The 19654-nt window shown below is 30.6% G+C and overlaps 1 protein-coding gene across 1 annotated transcript in view; it reads right to left on the bottom strand.

Moving 5' to 3' along the window:
• LOC118198546 (dnaJ homolog subfamily B member 6-B-like) overlaps positions 1–18036 on the bottom strand; it is a 53453-nt gene extending 35417 nt beyond the window's left edge. The window contains exons 1-5 of the mRNA XM_085818875.1: positions 17798–18036; positions 15886–15996; positions 13045–13154; positions 12414–12650; positions 3681–3768 (exon numbers count right to left, since the gene is read on the bottom strand). Of these exons, the coding sequence (XP_085675001.1) occupies positions 3681–3768; positions 12414–12650; positions 13045–13154; positions 15886–15950 (500 nt within the window). The 5' untranslated portion in view covers positions 15951–15996; positions 17798–18036. The remainder of the gene's footprint in view (positions 1–3680; positions 3769–12413; positions 12651–13044; positions 13155–15885; positions 15997–17797) is intronic.
• Between the last annotated feature and the right edge of the window lie 1618 nt (positions 18037–19654).

Here is a 19654-nt window from a genome sequence, read left to right as displayed (position 1 = left end):
AAAGAGGAGCGGAAGAGAGGGGGTAGATAGTAGCCGCTCTTTAGATTTTTCCGCTAAATAAATGCTTTTGACATTTTGATATGTGCATCATATAAAAATAAAAAAATGGAACTGAAAAATATTCTGCTTAGCAAGCACAGTAAAAAATGTTCATAAACAAATCTCAGACAGAACATCAAAATTAATTATCTCAGCAAAATATTGCAAACGTTATTGCGCAATACATGCGCCGTAATTCTTCCCTACGTGATATTACGCAATCGGAATCAACAGCTGTCGGTATTGGGAGAATAAAGAACTAAATAACTGGGGTGTTTTTCATTCTAATTTTCAACAGACGGCGTTAAATTTCCGGAATAGAATCATTCTTCGCTTGGGTTGGTAGACCGCAGAACTTTTAGTCCTATTCAATCCAGATTGGAAAGTGGAAAAAAAAAAAAAAAAAAAAAAACGTTTGCAGCGAACTGTAACAGTTTCAACATTCGAGATTTTGCGGAGAAAGGGGAGAACCTCCCAATCTTCGTACTGTATAATGTATTGGCAAAAAAAATTAAATTATTTTGACTATTCGATTACTTTCCCTTTATTTAAGCCATTCCAAATGTTATTCATTAGAAAGCTAATCTGTGTTAAAACATAACCATTTTTGGAAGTTTACTATACTTCAGCAGTTACTGCAACTATGTTATTATAAACATTCATACATATGCTCATAATATAAGCATAATGATCATAAAAAACACGAATATGAACTGACCAAGCAGAACGAGAATGCAAATTATTAAGATCTTGATAGAAATTCAAACGTGTGCAGTATTTGGGTGGGAGGAAAAGAATGCCGAATGTACTGGAATTTTCTACTGCTTTTGCAATTCTTTGACCAATAGAACGACGGGTACCTGTCTGTACTTTTCGTGCACTCCAAAGGTTATGTTAATGCAGAGAAAGGGAGGAAAGCTATTTCCGGGATTATGATTCACCATCTGACGTTGCATATAAGGAAGAAAAGTTGTTTATTTAGTTTCGGCTTTGTTACGGGAAAAAAATGCGCGTTCATTAAAAACAAAGGATTAAAAAAAAAAGCACTAAAAGCAAAAAATAAGCACTAAAAACAAAAAAATAAGGGCTTTAAAGAAAAAAGTAAGCACCTATAAGAGCCTTTATATTTTATTTTTAAATATAAGGACTTATAAGCACTTGTAAGGACTGCTACATACCCTGTCTTTTTATTATTATTTCCAGTATATTAAAAGGCTTTGGAAACTCAGGCGGTAAGATGCAAATAAAATACAGAGTGCACACATACAAATAAAATTCAATAGCTGAACCTGAATTCAGATGACAAAATTTAAAATATAACAAACAAAATTTTAAAACATTATGAAGAAAGTCTCATGTGATCCTGAGCCCCATAACAATCATAATAAACTGAATTCTTTCAAAAAGTTATTAAATAATAGGTTTTACAACCTGAATGGATGTACTGCAGCATTATACTTTCTATCACTACTACATTAACTACAAATATTTGTAATAACTAGCTGCCTAAAATAATTACTGAACAAAAGAAAAAATATATAATCCATTTAATGTAATTTCATGGGCCCAATTCATAACGATTGAAATGAATCTGCATTCATTGCTTTTAAATCACTTAGTTTTCCAAATAATAACAGAAAAATATGAAAGAAAAATGTCTTATGCTTTGCCGAATGACTGCATATTGCAGTGTAGAAAATAAAAATATTTAAATTTGGGAACTGACAAAACATTTCTTTTAAATTACTGAGTTTATTGCTGAGTGTTTTGCCGAGTGGCAACACCCTTTTTTTCTGTAGCTGAGTTCGATTAAATCTGAAACATAAGTATCTTATGCTTTGCACAGAGGCAATAAATTAGTTTTAAATTTTTCAGTTAATCAAAAATTCATTTAATTTTTAAGAAAACAGAAAATAAATAAAAACTCAAAATTTAAAATTTGGTGGCTCTAAGTGGAGCCATTTTTCCACAATGAAAAGAAACATATACACAATTTTTCATTATTTAATAACAAAGATATGCAGTAAATTACGCTGCATTTCCAATTGCAACTCTTACAATGTAACATTTGTCAATCTCTCTACACAGTCCACCAAACAGCCACTATTGTTAAAGTACTCTATTCGCTTTGTAAAAAAGACATCAATATTTTGTTAGACACTGATTTTACCGGAGGTTTTGTTTAGAATGCTACAAGTACATTCTGCAGATTAACTGTTCAAATTTATTACTGTTCTATCAACCATATCCAGTTGTTCTTCTTACCATTCAACATATATTAACTCTTTTGATCAGCTGTAAATAAACTGAACTGCAACGCATTCGCAAATTTGATTCTACTGCTCTCAAACCACATTACTCTTTAAATGGATATTCTCATCAAAACTGTTCATGCTGAAACACTTTCCTTTATCTGTTTTCAAATAATGTACCACACTGTGACCATTAACACAGTGATTGCTGTGGGGGTTACCGGTGACATGACCAATAGTAAAATACATAATTAGATATCGATACTCATAAATTTTAAAATAGCATTATTGTTACTATAATGGTTTGAAGAATAATAAATTGAAAAAATTTAAATTATAAATCACAATAAAGGTCTAAAGCGCCTTGGGTGTCACTGGTAACCCCCACCACAAAAAATGCATCAAACACGATTATATAACTCACATTATCTTCTGTAGATAATATTTCAACATAATATACATCGCATAATAAAAATTTCAAGTTGGCGTCATGGGCAAACCACATCAAATGTGCGCTGCAGTCAACCTGTTAATAGACTTTTTTTAATGGCAGGATCCCATAACTTTGAAAATAATTCATTGTTTGCTCCTCTTGGAGGCCAAATCCAATTTTTAATTATTATTATTATGTTTTCCTTCAAAATAGAAGAAAAAACAGCAATAACAACTAATTTAGAAGTCAAACAACAAAAATCAGCATTATATTCGGAAATTTTCCAGGACTAGGATGATGGTTCGGTTAAATCATCGAAACTAGTCCTGGAAAATTTGTGACTATAGTGCAGATTTTTGTTGTTTGACTTCTAAATTAGTCTATGTCCGGCATGTTGTACTAGCCTAAACAGCAATAACAGCTAATTCATATCCTTGTTCATAAAAATGAAAGGTGGCTTATCAAGAATCAGTTGGGGCTATATCAAACGAAAGTGCAAAAACAGTTTCATGGTTGACAGAACAGTAAGTAAGTATATTTATTTATATTTTTTGTACATAGTTAATTAACCCATAAGTTCAGTTTAACTAACATTTTCTATTAAAGAGTATACTTTTATCAGCCAACCAATCAAAGACATTGATAGGTAAAACAGGCAATTTAATTTTATTAAAATCTATAATAAAAGTTCCTAGCAATTATATTTAACACAAAACAATAATTTTTAAGAAATTCTTTTATGGATCATATAATGAAACTACATTTTATATAGCCTGAGGCTGGGGAAATAATTAAAAAACATCTGATATGATTTCATTAATATTAAATGAAATTCTTTCACAAGTATAATATTATAACAACAAAGCTTTTATTTTTTACTTTTAATGCACAATTTTATGAAAAAACTGATTTAAAATTTATCAATATACAAATCAAAATTTAAAATCAATACATACCCTCCCTGCATATCATTAGCAAATAATTGTGGAAAATTACCAAAGCCAAATCCTAAATTTTGGAATGGATCACGAGTTCGTAAGCTTCCTAATAAAATAAATTTGCAAAACTTTCACTATTACTATGAAACACATGGTTACACATATTTATTGAAATAATAATAATAAAGCAAATTTAACTGCAAAAAAACATACACAAAGAAGTGCCAAAAAGCACAAAATATGAAAATAATAGTAAAACAATTTGAAAGCTTCCAGATTTTACATTATGCATATAGGAGCTTTTTTTAATGTTTTGTGTGTTACCTTTATTTATTAAATATCGTACATTTGTCAGCAATATCGCAAAATAATTTTTAAATGAAAATCTTTAGGATTTCCGATACACAGTTTCGCATGGTGGAAATAAAAATGTCCTCTCTCCCGTACAGTGTTGCCATAGCTCGCTTTGAAATCATCGAGTTTGTTATTTAAAAATTTGTTAAAGTGTTACAAAATATGAAATCCATAATAAAACAAATTTCAAATTCCAAATTAGAACTTCCAGATGCTCATATTCAGTGGAAGATTACATTATTCAAAATTTGATAGCTCCAGGTACTGTTGTTTTATCACAATGTGAAAAATATACATTTATGCAGATTCTTCATTTTTTAATTTCTTTAAATATAACACAGAGCGATAATATTTGGTGGCAACAAACTGAAAAGTGATTCAATGATTACAGTGAATCGAAGCAGAATGCTAAAACAAAATTAATAGTCCCTCTGGGCAAATTGCCCCTTCGGACTAATTATACACAATATGGTAATCTTTTATACACTTAATGCTTAATTTTATGCAGACTAAAATGTTGTGACAGCTCAGATCTTTTCCAGATAACATAAATTGATACAGTCAAAAGTCTTTAATCCGGAATGATCTATAATCCAGACCTCAAAACTACAAACTTTCTGCGCATGCGTCAATGCATTATGCGTTGATGCATGCGCATAATACCTTTACGCATGCATGTTTAATGTATAATGGACGGTATAAGCTAAGCTAAAATCATCTAATTATCCATTTCGGTTAATTTTGCAGATAGTGTTGTTCCTTAATCTTCTAATTGGATCCAGATTATTATTTTTGCAGATTGTTAGAGCAACTTTATAAAAGTAAGCTTGAACTTTCGATTACGTCAAAAAGAATTTCCGATTCTGGAGCTGCCAAAGATCTACAAAGCGAAAGGATGTTTCGATGTCCATCAAACAAAAAGTGGAATTGCTGCAAGAAACGGATAAAGGCATATCCTTTGTTTCTCTAACTATTCCGAAATCTCATCCACACTGCTCTGCCCGGGGGCCATCACGGCGCGCAATGAACTGGAAGTTGATTTGTCAGCACCAGTGGCAGCTTGTGACTAAAATTAGTGGGGGGAGGGGGGGCACTGTTCCAAACAAATTTAATCTTTCAAAATCGTAAAAACAACCTTGTATTTAGTGTAAGTATATTGAAACACTCAATCGATTTCGAGGGCAGCTAAAGGTCCCTCTTAATCAGGAGAAAGAAATACCTAGAAAGAAGAAAAATAAAGGGGAAGGAGTCTCAGAAACACGTGGTCCTTATCAGCACTGCACGTGGTTATAACTGGAATTTTAATCAGAGTTATGCTGGCCGCCTACTTTTACTGAGCCAGGCTATTTAAAGCTTTACTATTTAAAGATACTTGACATTGAAGAAACAGGAACGAAAAGAAATGTCTTATCAACAATAGGTCGCCTCTTTGATCCGTTAGGTTTAATTGGACCTGTTACGACAAAAGCTAAAATATTTCTACAAAAACTTTGGCTTTTAAAATTAAATTGGAATACACTTCTTCCTAAAAATTACTTTGAAGAATGGAAGGAATTTCTGCATAGTCTAAAAATAGTCAACGATTATCACATCCCCAGATTTGTTCTCACCAATACATTACAGCAAGTAGAAATTATAGGATTCTGTGATGCTAGTCAGAAAGCCTATGGTGCTGCAATTTATGTGAAATGTATGTCATCTTCAAATGAATGTTCATCAAGACTTCTGTGCAGCAAGTCTCGTGTGTCACCTCTGAAGTCAATTACCATTCCTCATTTGGAACTTTGTAGTGCAGTTCTATTGGTAAAACTAATGAAAAGAATATTAGAGGCCATTCAGCTGCCTATAGTGAAGGTGTATTACTTCACTGATTCGTCAATAGTGTTATCATGGATTAAGAAGGAACCTTATCAACTAAAGACTTTTGTTGCTAATAGAGTATCTGTTATTCGAAGCATGACTGCTGTTCATGAGTAGTACCATGTTAGCACTCACAATAATCCAGCTGATTTGATATCACGTGGAGCTGAACCTAAAGATCTTCTTCATAATGATTTATGGTGGTATGGACCAACTTTCTTGACTAAGAAGAGGTTTTTGACGAATCCTTGTGAATTAATTTCATCTGATATGGATAATGTGGAATACGTCAAACAACTCAAACTTAAGGATAATGACTTAGTTAAATTAAATGTGAACTCTAATTCCCTTATTTTAGATCATATTCTTAACATTAGTAATAACTATATTCGAATTATTTGTGTATTAAATTTTGTTTGTAGATTTATAGCCAATTGTAAGGGAAAACATTTAATAGGTTCTCTAACTGTTAAAGAATTGGATGACGCTGAGAAAATCATGATCAGGTATGTACAGTTACAACATTTTAGCAAGGCTATTCTATCTTTAAAAAATAAGAATTGTGTTTCTTCCAAAAGTAAGTTAAAATTTTTATGTCCATTTCTAGATAATGATTCTCTTCTGAGAGTAGGAGGCAGACTTGCCAATAGTAATCTTAATTACAAACAAAAGTTTCATTATGTAATGCCAAAAGATCATGTGTTTACTAGATTAACTTTTCAGTATTACCATGTTAAATATTTACAGCTTGATGCTCAAGCACTATTGCATCAGGTTCGTAGCAAATTTTGTGTTATTAATGGTCGAGATATAGCTCGAAAGGTGGTACATGAACGTGTAACATGTTTTAAGGTTAAACAAACTATATGTGAACAACTTATGGGAAATTTACCTGGTGAAAGAGTTAATCCAGGGTTTGTATTTAATACTTATGGACTCGATTTTTCTGGTCCATTCCTCATCAAGTATAAAAATCAGAGAAAGGGTAATTATGCAAAAGTGTACGTTGCTATAGTATTCATATGTTTAGCTACTAAAGCAGTACATTTAGAGGTAGTAACTGATTTAACCACAGATTCATTACTTGCTACTATTAAAATATTTATTGCTAGATGTGGAAAATTTAATACCATAATGTCAGATAACAGTACTAATATTGTTGGTGCAAAATCAGAACTGAAAAAATTACATAACTTAGTCCTTAAATTTAATTTTGATATAGCAGATTTCTTAACATCTGAAGGTATAAATTGGAAACTAATTCCACCTAGAGCACCAAATTTCGGTGGTTTATGGGAAGCAGGTATTAAGTCATTTAAATACCATCTTCAGCATACAATCGGCAGTTATAAATTAACTTTAAAAGAAATTTGGACTGTTGTCACACAGATTGAAGGTATTCTCAATTCTCGTCCAATTCTACCTTTATCAACAGATGCAAATGACTTTGAAGCCTTAACGACAGGTCATTTTTTGATTGGACGTTCCATTACTTCATATCCTGAACCAGATTTGTCTCATCTTACAGATAATAGACCTTCTAAATGGCAAATTATTACCAAGTTCATTGAACTTATTTGGAAACGTTGGCAAACTGATTATTTAAATCATCTCCAACAACACACCAAATGGTTTATCAATAAAGAAAATTTAAAGGCAGGTATGTTAGTTGTGTTAAAGGAAGATAATCTTCCTCCATTTAAATGGTCTTTAGCTAGAATTCTAGAAGTTTTACCTGGTAAAGATACCTGTAAAGATACCAGTTTTACCTGGTAAAGTTTTACCTGGTAAAGATAATAAGGCCATAGTTGTTAAAGTGAAAACATCAAATGGTGTGTATATTCGATGTATTAGTAAAATTTGTTTATTACCTATCCAGGATAATAATGCTTAGTTTACATTATGTTCTTATTGAAAATTGTGATTTACATAAAAATAGAACTGTTTAAGAATAAGTTCGATTGTAGCATAGTGAATGTTAATGTTCTTGAATGTTTGTATAATTTTATATTATGCTCATGATGAAAGATTATCTATTAGCTTTCATATTGTATTGTAGAATTAGTTATTCTTGGAATGTTAAATTGTATGTTTGTTTGTAATTTACATGTTGAAATTTGTAATTTCAACAGGCAGCGGCATGTTAAGTTAGAATACAGCGCCACCTATTGAATAAGGAGAGAAACTCGCACTTGGCCATCTGGATTCAGCTAAGCAACATGTCAGAGCATGTATAAGAATGCAATGTAGTTAATTACTGTAAATAAATTAGTTCTTTTGTTATACAGTCCACTCATTACTTTAGAATCATAGTACACCCATGAAAAGTTGCTAAATGATTTGGGCTAATTATACACAATAAAGTAATCTTCTATACACTTGTTGTTTAATTTTATGTGAACTAAAATGTTGTGACAGATCAGATCTTTTTCAGATAACATAAATTGATACTTTCTGATTATCTGCACTCCCATGAAAAGTTGCTAAATCACTCGTGAATTTGCGGATTAATGAAAAATACTTGCTTAACTATCTTTATGGCTTCTAGGTACTGTTCTGATTATAAATAATGATAAACTTTTTATATGAAAGAATTAAAATCTTTACGGCTTTATTAACATATTATTTGATTTTGTGCTTTAACCTAAATCATGTAAACTCATGTGTACTCAAACATGTATCGTATGTTTGAATGCATGAATGGGTTCATTACTGTTACATATACAACTCAGAAATATGCCCCAAACATGGCAATTCAGAATGTTGAAACCAGGAGTACAGCACTCATGAAACAATTTACCGACATGTCAGATCATACATACTGCATTCGCTTCTGAAGCAACCATACCTATTATCCTACAGTTAACCCTCTGTGCAGCACGGTTTTGGTTCTGCTCAAGAAGACCTGTATTGAAACTGAATTTTAATAGCTAAATTTGTACAATTACCATATTTGATGGCATATAAGATGCACTTTTTTTTCCTAAATTTGGTCTAAAAAAAAGTTACCTGCGTCTTATACGTGAAGGACACAGGTTAACTTTCAATACTGAATGCTATTTTTAGCCCGGATAAAGGTCTAGACACACATAACTTTTTCTACATCTACATGTGTGTGGCCTTCTAAATAAGGGTGCGTCTTATATGCCGTCAAATACGGTACTTATCTTAATCTCTGTTTTCATAAACTTTAAATATCTACATCATTAAGGAAATTAAGAAAGCAAAATATCTTAAAATATAAACTAATAAATAATGACACACAAAAAAACTCATGACCCGATAAAGGTGGTCTTGGCACTCAGGGGGTTAAAGCTGTTTTCTGATAAAACAATCCTTTTAATTCCACACTATAAATTTACATTAGCCATAGAACATTTTTAATGATGAAATCAACTAATATCAGGCAATATATGTTTGAATTCCCCCTTTCCAGAACTATACTACGTTTTATTTCAGTTTTTTAAATACATCAAGATATTTACTATATACTTCCAATTTTTGTTGAAAACATTCTCCCAGAGTTCTTTATTTTGGAAAACTTTTTGTTTGGAAATACGCATACCAAACCAATATTTATACGAATAAAACCTCTAATCACCATTTTTCAGCACTCCTTACATGAACACAATTTTTATGCTACAGCAAATTTATAACTGTACATTCCAGAAACTTCATTAGTTTAAAGCAAAACATTACAATTTAAAAACAGCTTATAGAAAGAACTGCAGCCTTCACTATCCAGAATTGATACCTGTAGTACAAAAATTAAAATTATGAGCATTTGAAGTTTAAGACAAGGTAACCAATTAAATGAAAACATCTTTCCCTTTAAAAAAATGATACCATTTATTATTTTATCTAAATATGGCAAAGTACATGAACTATCTGCCTCAGGGAAGGTACATTTCATGAAAGATTTTGAAAAACTAGCTCTGTTATTTATCACCTTTAAAAGCATTAGTAAAATCTGCATAGCTGCCAAACTTAAAATATTAAAAACTGGGATGTTTTCATGCTGCACATTGCAGCCCTTTTAAAAGAACTCTACATTTACTTAAATTCACATTATAATGCATGGTTCAGGTTATTGAACTATTTATGATATGATTCTGATGTACAATATACCAATATTTAATTGATATTCTAAATTGCATGTTCTATGGATAATTTCATTTTGAAATTTTTTAGCATTTTTGTACTGAGAAAATCCTGACAGGCATATATAATATACACTCTAGTTAATTAAAGTGCTTTTAAAATTTGATGACACTGAAATTAATATACATATATTTACACTTTTATGTAAACAAAATTAAATGCAGTTATTAACTGATTAATCAATGGCTGAATCTTCATAAAAAGTTCTACAATTGTCTACAGTAGATTAAGACAATTCAGATAAAAAAATTAACAAGAAACATATGCTGAAAATCACTAGGGGTAAGGAAATGGAATCTGCACAGTTTAAGTTTCATTATTCAATAAATTTCGCTTATAGTTGGGTAAATATTTTTCCTCATAAAGGCTAACAATTAAAAATTCGTTGATATACTGGGACAGTTGGCAGCTATGATTTTGGTACTTAACACTGCCCCTTTAATACAACTATCTCCAAAGAAAACCAAATTTGAAAGAAATTGCTTGAGTTATGTTTTCACTGCATGAACTGAGTTATGATTTCATTGCATTTGAGATATGATTTCACTGCATTTGAGTGGTTGTCTTATGATTTCACTGCATGAACGTTTTCTTCAGTCAATTTATAGAACACAGTTTAACTGCTAAGCAATTCTTGCAAGAATGCATGAAAACTGCAGGACATATTTTGAATTGATGTTGTCTATTGACTTATATTTTATTATAATTATATTTTGACTTGATGACTGAGCAACAAAGACACACTGAAACTCGCAAGAGCGCTGCGTCGCGGTTCTCAAGACAAATGAACGCAGTCAAACAATTAAGTGAACAATGTGTTCTAAGAAAGTGGAAAATTAAAGCAATAAGAATTGTAAGTACTATTCGGTTTCGAGGGCCGTAAAAAGTCGCCAAACTATTGTTGATGCCAATGCTGCCAAAAATAATTGCGGCAACCCTAATAATTGCGGCAAGAAAGGAGGTATAATAGTAAATAACTATCTAAAGATTGATGTTTTAATTTAGATGAAAGGTTAATTTCATATAATACTTTTTATTATTATAATTTATATGAAAAAGGCTAAACATTACTGAATGGAAGCATAAGAGTAAATAATTATTTCAGATCATTATTATGATTTATATAAAAATTGTTAAACATAACTGCTGCATCGCTATTTCGCTACCGACTTATCGCTAAAGCATAATTTCATCTCGTTGGTTGTTCAGACGTAATTTTCTATAATGAATGATGCTTTTTCTTTGAAAATATTCTCGGTAAAGTGCAGAATCGCTCACTTATTTGTTTGCCGCTTTTTACAAGGGTAAAAACAATTGGATTTTTGTCAATTTTCTTTTACATTTTAAGTGAAAATAGGTCGATTTGTACATAGATAAAGCCAAGGGTGCGCGCAGTGCCATTTTTGTGCAATTCTGTGATTTTTTTCAAAGTGAAAATAGGTCGATGTGCACATTGATACCGAGTATGTGCAATTCTTAAAAACGCGTCAAACAGTGGATGATTCTGCACTTTACCCAAAATTCTATTTCCAACTTTTCGTCATGGGCAATTCCCAAATTGTTAAATCCATAGGATATTAAAAAAGGATTTAAAATCAAAAAAGGATTAAAAAATTAAACTAGTATTTCAGTGGCGTTGTAAGAAATATAGAACTATATAAACTTACGCAATCTGAAATCAGCGCGTACACTAGATTTGGAGCGCTGTTAAATGGGTGCGTTTGCTAGATTTGGCGCTCTTGCGCATACATTTTCGCTGCAATTTTTTATGGTCCTCGAAACGGAATAGTACCGAATTTTAAATGTTTTTTTTTTTTTTTTTTTTTAACAGAAAAAAATGGTTTTAATGTCTCAAATATGAAAAATTTGGTGATGTTAAGAAACAGATTTTATTAATTACACATACAATGGCTTGATTTTACCTTTCTTATTACACTTTGACAGTAAATGATAGCAGTAAACTGAATAATTTAAGGCATAACTAGAAAACTTTATATTTGTTCTAGCAACATTACTGATGCTGCTTGAATAGGTATCAGAATGGGAACATTCATTACAGTAAGAATGCTGCCTATTTGAATATTCACTCGAAATGTGATTCGGTGTGGGACCTAATATGTCCTCTTACTAGAGAGTATAAGGTTTTGACAATTACAGTACATGACACCGTACTTGCTACACAAGCATTATTTACTCTAAGTACAGGTAGTAAAATGCATTCACCTTAATTAGACCTTTAATTAGTATACCTTTAAATGATGCTGTTTTCTTATTCATATAATTATACTACTACTTGCCTACTTTCCATTCCCCGGAAAATTTTAGTATAAAATTAAAATAACAAAAATGAAGCTTTCGTATGTGAAAGAAACTTACCACTCCCATTTTGATTTTTCCTATCAGAGTTTCCTCCAAATAAGTCAGCAAATGGGTCACCACCAAAAAATTCTCGGAACACATCTTCGGGATTACGGAATGAAAACTGGAAGAATGGTGAAAAGTCATGATCAAACATTGATTCAGCTCCCCTTCCATGATAGTGTCGCCTCATTCTTTTAGCTCCCCCTTCCAATCCCTCTTTACCATACTGGTCATAAATTTTACGCTTTTTCTCTGCATAAAACAGAAAGTAAAACAAAATTAAAAAATGTAAGTTTTCAAGAATAAGAAAATGTGCTTAGTAAAAAAGTGATACTTTAAATAAACACAACGAACATGTGGCTGAAATTTAAACCATTTTTTTAAAAATATTTCTCACTTTATATGTTAGAAAGAAGAAATCCTTACAACACATTTAAAAATCTGAAAAATAGTATAAAAAATTAAAAGTTATTGAATAACATGAAAGAATTGCAACATTAACTAAAATTCACATTTTAGTTTTGCTTTCAAAATTTTGAATGTATTCATAAAAACATAGATGCCAATATAACTTAAAATTATTTACATATATATATATAAATTCAGGTTTTACACAACAGACTACAAATGAACATATTAAAATTACCGTCAGAAAGAACCTCATATGCCTCATTTATTTCCTTAAATTTTTTTTCTGCTTCTTCTTTTCTATCTAAATTTTTATCTGGATGCCATTTTAAAGCAAGTCTTCTATACCTATAATAAGAAATGAGATAACAATTTCCAATGAGTATCAGAAATGAGAAATACAGAAAGTTTTATATAGCTTTTTTCTGTAGTGAATTCAGAAAAAATCATTTTGATGCAAGAGTTACAATTTAAAATAAAATTTCCTTTTTACTATCTACAACAGAGAGAAAAAATACTATCTACAATTATAACTAAAAACATTTTGCCCCGTATCTTATTTTTATTTCATTAATGGGAGAGACCATACTGTTATTGTTCTTTTAAGTAATTTCCAATATACTGCACGCTTTTATTTCAAATCAGTAATAAAGTATGATAAATATTTTTCAAAATACAATTCTTTTAAATAAAAAAGATCTTCACCAACCTTATCAGTTTGCAACACAAAAACAGTTGCTCAGAACTAATTGTTTAAAAATATTATTCTGGATTTAATTCTAATTAAAACACCTTTTGCTTTCTTAACCCTTCAAAGCAGCCACGAGAATAGCTCCCACATCCCAAATTTCTCAAAACTGTCATGAGAAAGAGGTGTTTTATAACTAGTAACTTTTATTATAACCTGCAAGATTATAATACAAAATGACTCTGGTACTTTATACCTGGATTATTTTCCTTTTATTCCACAGCAATAATTTCTTGCACATAGCAAATTCAAAATCCAAGACCATATCATGCAGGTGCAAGCAAACACAGTAACATAAAACCAAACCCGGGTCTATACAAAAAGGTTACTATTACAAAAAAATAGCAAAAATCCAAATTTATCATAACACGTTTGGCAATATTCGCAGAAATAGCTGATTTTTTAACAACAAAAACTTTTTAAAGAAAATTTCCTCAAGGTTAGTTTTGCCAGCATTATCAACACCAGGATTACCGAAAAAAACTATTTCCCGAACAACTACTTGATGATTTTTGCAGATGGAAACCAATGGGTACCATACAGTAAAAATCAACCCAAAATATAATTACTAATATAGGAAAAGCTTAGTCCAGAAATTTGAAAAATCAACGTATTTTTACGTAGTTATACATAATATTCCTTCTCCTCATTACTATGCTGTTTCTACTGACATAAAATTACTTCCTTTAAGCATGTTGTATACAATTACTCATTTAATTTATTTCTGTGTGTAATGCTGTCTTTACAGACATAAAATTATTTCCTTTAAGCATGTCGTATATAATTAATCATTTAAATTATCTCTCTGTTTGAACAACTGAGTTTTAAATAAATTTGTTAATAAGCTTGAAAATTCAAGTCCCATAGGAATGTAAAACAAAGTTTGATAAGTTTCTATTTCGCTTTAGGGGGGGGTCCTCACAAAATAACGTTTACAACATACATTTAATTACACATGAAGAAAGCAAAATTACAGCTGCTATCTTTCTCTACACATGCCCATAAAGAAAGATTCTCCACCTACATAGGTATCAAAACAATATACAAAACTCACTTTAGTGTATATAATAAGGCACTCGCCTGCAATTAACAGTTGAACCTAAAATAAGAAATCTGTGTACAAATATGCAACCATACATTTCTCATTTATGTCTTAAATTAGGCCTACTTAATTTAGGCAACCCTTAGTTGCATAATAAAATTAAATTGTAATTGCCTTCCAGAATGAGCAATAAAAATTTCAAATTGTAAGTAATGAACTGAATATATATTACTGAATTGCATATGATGATTAACATTATAAGAACTTATTAATGATCCTCTCAGCAATAATGCAAAATATATGTCATAACATAAATTGGTTTGACTTATTAAACTTTGTAAGAACATATATGCATGGTTAATTTCTGACAATATCACAATGAGAATAAAGTAATGTACATTAAAAGACATAAAAACATAATTTCCTTTTACGGATCTTGTTTAGCCATCTTTTTATTTTACATTCCATTGCTTAGATAGCTTTTTATTTTACATTCCCAGACTATCCATAGTTCCAGAGCCATATTAGTATTCTCAATTCATGAAAAGAACTATTACTACTTTAAGGAAACACAAGACATGAGAGAGGCCTAAAATGTTAGTCTTATAATCCTAACTCATTATCTGAAGATATGTATTATGTGTTCCTTTCACTAATTACCAGTTTAAAAGCCATTTTAGTTTATCTTGTATGTAACATACTGATGGTAAATGTCAGTATTTCTATGATGTTTAATTTTTTAGTAAATCATTCACATTTAGACCATGGCACAGTGAAATGCATAAGAATCTTTCTGACTAAAAGACTGAACTTGTTGCTAAGTGCTACGACTCATTCAAACCAACTCGCATCTTTCTGTTCACACATACTTCATAATGCTTTTGAAGTAGCAATACATTCATGTCTTATAGTGTCATGGTATTTCTACAGAAATTTTGCATCTCTATGTGTACCCATAAGATGTTGGAAAGTCCATTTATAATTAAGACATCTAACAACCTTTATCTTCAAACTCAAAGAATGATCAATATAATGCAACACATAAATGCAAGAAACATGCAACATGAAAATTTTAATTTTGAAGCAAGTTACAACAATTAACATAGTCTCAAGACTTCTGAAAGTTTCCTTTTACATAATTCTGACGGTATTTACTAAATTTCAATGCACAGTACTTTAATCATGATTTCTTTATTAAAATTTACATCTTTTAAAATTAAAAAATACATAAAAAATCTGTCAATACATTTTAAACATTTAGCTAATTTAAAAGTCAAGTTCATACTTACGCTTGTTTGACTTCTTGGGTAGTAGCAGTACGAGATAATTCCAAAGCCCCGTAATAGTCAACCATACTTTTACACACAATCAAAGACTTAATATATTTTTATTTTCAACAACTACAAGGAAAAAAAAAAAAAAAAAAAAAAATAGAATAATTATATATGCAGCTACAAATAAGAATGAATAACACTAAATTAAAATATCAGATGGATTCCCCCAAACTACTTTTAATTACATTTAAATTGCTTATATTATAATTGCTAGAAGAAAATGATGCTAACTTTATAATCACACAAAATTTTAAACTTAGATTGGCACTAATTTTAAAGAAATGTCCTACATGTTTTGGGGAAGGGGGAAGAACTGATAATTCTTTAAGGACCAAATTATTCTCTGAATTACTTCAATATTATTTAGGTATGTGTTCTTAAAGAAAAGAGATTTTTTAATCAGAGTTGTTCTTCAAACAAATTTGCCAAATTGCATCACTTAATTAATGTAAACCCCATTTAAAGAGTTTACTTCCAGGAATGTATATGTAAACTTATATACATGGAAATAACTAACATACCAGGAAATTTCACAGGATAAAACTTAGGTATGTATTAACATTTCTGGACTCTCCTAGAAATGTTACCAACATAATTTAGTTTAACTAGTCATCATAAACTTGTTTACTTCAAAAATCAGAGGGGGGGGGATTTCATGGGTGACTATTCCACATATTAATGCATTCTGCTCTCACAAATCAAATTTAGATAACAGCTCACTTTGTTTGTAATATGAAACTAACCAATTAATCTCACCAATAAACAATTATTAACTTTTATTCTCTTTGATTAACTTGTATCAAATATTTTAAGATTGTGTGAGGAATATTTATTAAAGGAATATGAGGTGTAATTAATGTGAGGAATATTTATTAAATTCCTCACATTAGGTACAATCAAATTAAAAATAATAAAAAAAGATAATCGGACGAAATGTTTAAATAAAATAATAAATTAGTTAAACAATTATTTCAAGATAATAAAAACTGTGAAATCTCGAATTTTAAATAAAAATTTCAACACCAACAATTCCATTTCAGTGTTTTGTATTAACATCTCATATTTAAAAGTAACATTCATATGTTCAATTATAATATAATGCACAAAATTTTAAAAATATTCGACAATTATAAACATTTATAATTATCCACTTGTTCACGTCAGATCACATTTAAGCAGTGGACGTGAGAGCTAAAACTATACACAAACACCAAAACATAACTTTAGGTACACAATATTAAACTTTTATACACAATATAAGGAAAATTTTTGGATACATAAATATTCTCTTACGAAAATGCTTTTCACATACAGATCTTTGCAAATTTTAAATAATTAACTCAACGTAATTACTTGCGAGGCTTTTTAGGTGTATATTCAGTTCGAAATATTTGGCAATAATGTATACTGCCCAATTTAATAAAACAGTTAAAAGATTTTACTTATATTACTAATTCGGATATAAGTGGCAACTGTGCACAATAAACACTAAAAAAAAGTAATTCTCAAAATGTTAGAAAACGGAAAACAAAAAGTGTAAACGAACGTGGCAATAATTCTCTCCTCTTTATTAATTCATTTGATTCATTTGCTAAAGTAGCATATGTACAATATTTAATACTTCACTCGCATATTAACATTATATAAAAGGATAAACGATCTTATGTACAATTTTCACAGCTGCATGCAATTTTATCACAAACTAAGCAACACTAGAGTGCACAGCAAACAATATTTTTTTTTGTCCAGACATTTACACGGAGTGTAGTTTTCAAGGTATGTATTAGAAAGGTAATATTGTTTCGTTTAATTAATAATATAAATTAACTTGTGAAAAATAAGTCAAATTTTCTTAAATTTTACTCACCTGTAAGCAAAGAAACTCGACATTATACCCACACTGCAACGCGAACTGTAGGTGTGCTAATGATATGGTTACAATATTTCTGGCAACAAATCTGTAATGCTCCATAATACAATATTTGGCTGTTAAGCGTACTTTTTATTCAGTTTTCAATAGCTCCATTAGATTTCTAAATTGCTGAAGACACATTAATTACTAAAATTATTTCATTTTAAATAAACCGGAACCCTGAAACTTCTCAGTTTTTGTGTAGCTACCGCTGAAAGCTAACCGCAGCCTCAAATTTATGAGCTTCTAATTTACTATTATGAGAGTATGAGAGGGGGGGGGGACCTCCAGGAAACTTTTAGGAGTTCCTGTTCTTAAGACACAAGATCTGTTTATTATCTTATAAAAAATTTGGAATCTCTTTCGAACGCGGATTTCTCGCAATTGCCACTTGATCGATTCTACAGATCCGCCTTAGGATTCGGCAGTTTTTTGTGATAAAAATGAACCACAAATATCAACAGAAAAAAGCTTATTCTTGTTGCAAAAGAACGTTCCACGAATTAGAACGGATTTCTTTATATATTTTTGACAATTCTAATGCATTAACACTTGTCTGCAGTAAAATTCTTCATGGTTACAGAACTGGGTTTTTGAATACACAGGGACAAATTTTGCATGGGATTTCATAACTTTATGTACTCCATGGTGTCTACGTATTAACGCAACCGTACTTACGTACTATCGTAACCATCTTGGCGCAATTTGGCGATTTTTTACGGATGGAAATGTAAAAGTTATTTAGCATGCGCAAGTTGGTGGTTTTCAAAAAGATTTCCAAACTACCAAAGTTTGGTAACCAATATCAACATAAGAAAAGGAAACATAATTTAGTAATTTAAAATGCAGATTTGAATTTTTAAATAAGTCTTATGTCATACATTAAAAAATAAAACACATTCTATCTGAATCTTTCTGCACTTTTTTGAATCCAAAGGGACAATTTGCCCTGAAGGACTATTATTTTCGTTTTGGCTTTTTGCGTTGGTTCACTATAAATGTGCAATTCACTTTTCAAATTGTTGCCACTAAATATTATCGCCCTGTATTGTATTTAAAGAAATAAAATAATGAAGAATAAATGTACGTATGTTTCTCGCATTGTGATAAAACAGCGGTATGTGATAAAACAGAGCCATCCAATTTTGAATAACGTACATTTCCACCCGAATATGGGCAACTGGAAGCCCAAATTTGGAACTTGGTTTATTATCTATTTCATATTTTGTAAAACTTTAATGAATTTTTGACTAACAAACTCAACGATTCAAATGCGAGCAATGGCAACACTCTACGAGGGAAGGCGAAATTTTCTTTCTCCAGCGCACGGAGCTGTGTATCGGAAATTCTAAAGATATGCTCATTTAAAAATTATTTGCGATATTGCTGTTGAACTGAGTTTTATGGTTTAAGTGCGAAGAACATGATATTTAATAAATAAAGGTAACACATAAAACGCCCCTTTGGACGCAATTTAAAATCTGAAACATTTCAGATTATATATACATACATAATATATATGTATGTAGGAAATCACAACGTCCAATGCTGAATTAGAATACCAGGATTATGACGTCATCAGTATAGCATCACCCAGCGCAGTAAGAATCATCCCAGACAGCGCTGAGACCTGGTCGAGAGTGGATGGCAGACGTGAGCAGACGGCTCACACGTCTTCAAGAGTTTACGAACTTTAATTGTGCTTTCGATGTTATGCCTTTACATCATTATGTTAATCCTGCATACCGTTAACTTCATCTTTATATACTTTTCTTTATATACTTTTATTTCTTTCTATTAAATAAACCATTT

Source organism: Stegodyphus dumicola, chromosome 6, assembly GCF_044657685.1.
Source record: "Stegodyphus dumicola isolate Sdum_Otavi_A_Nest chromosome 6, ASM4465768v1".
NCBI classification, from domain to species: Eukaryota; Metazoa; Arthropoda; class Arachnida; order Araneae; family Eresidae; genus Stegodyphus; species Stegodyphus dumicola.
The sequence above is the reverse complement of the archived record's forward strand: the minus strand, read 5'-3'. Positions and strand labels throughout refer to the sequence as shown.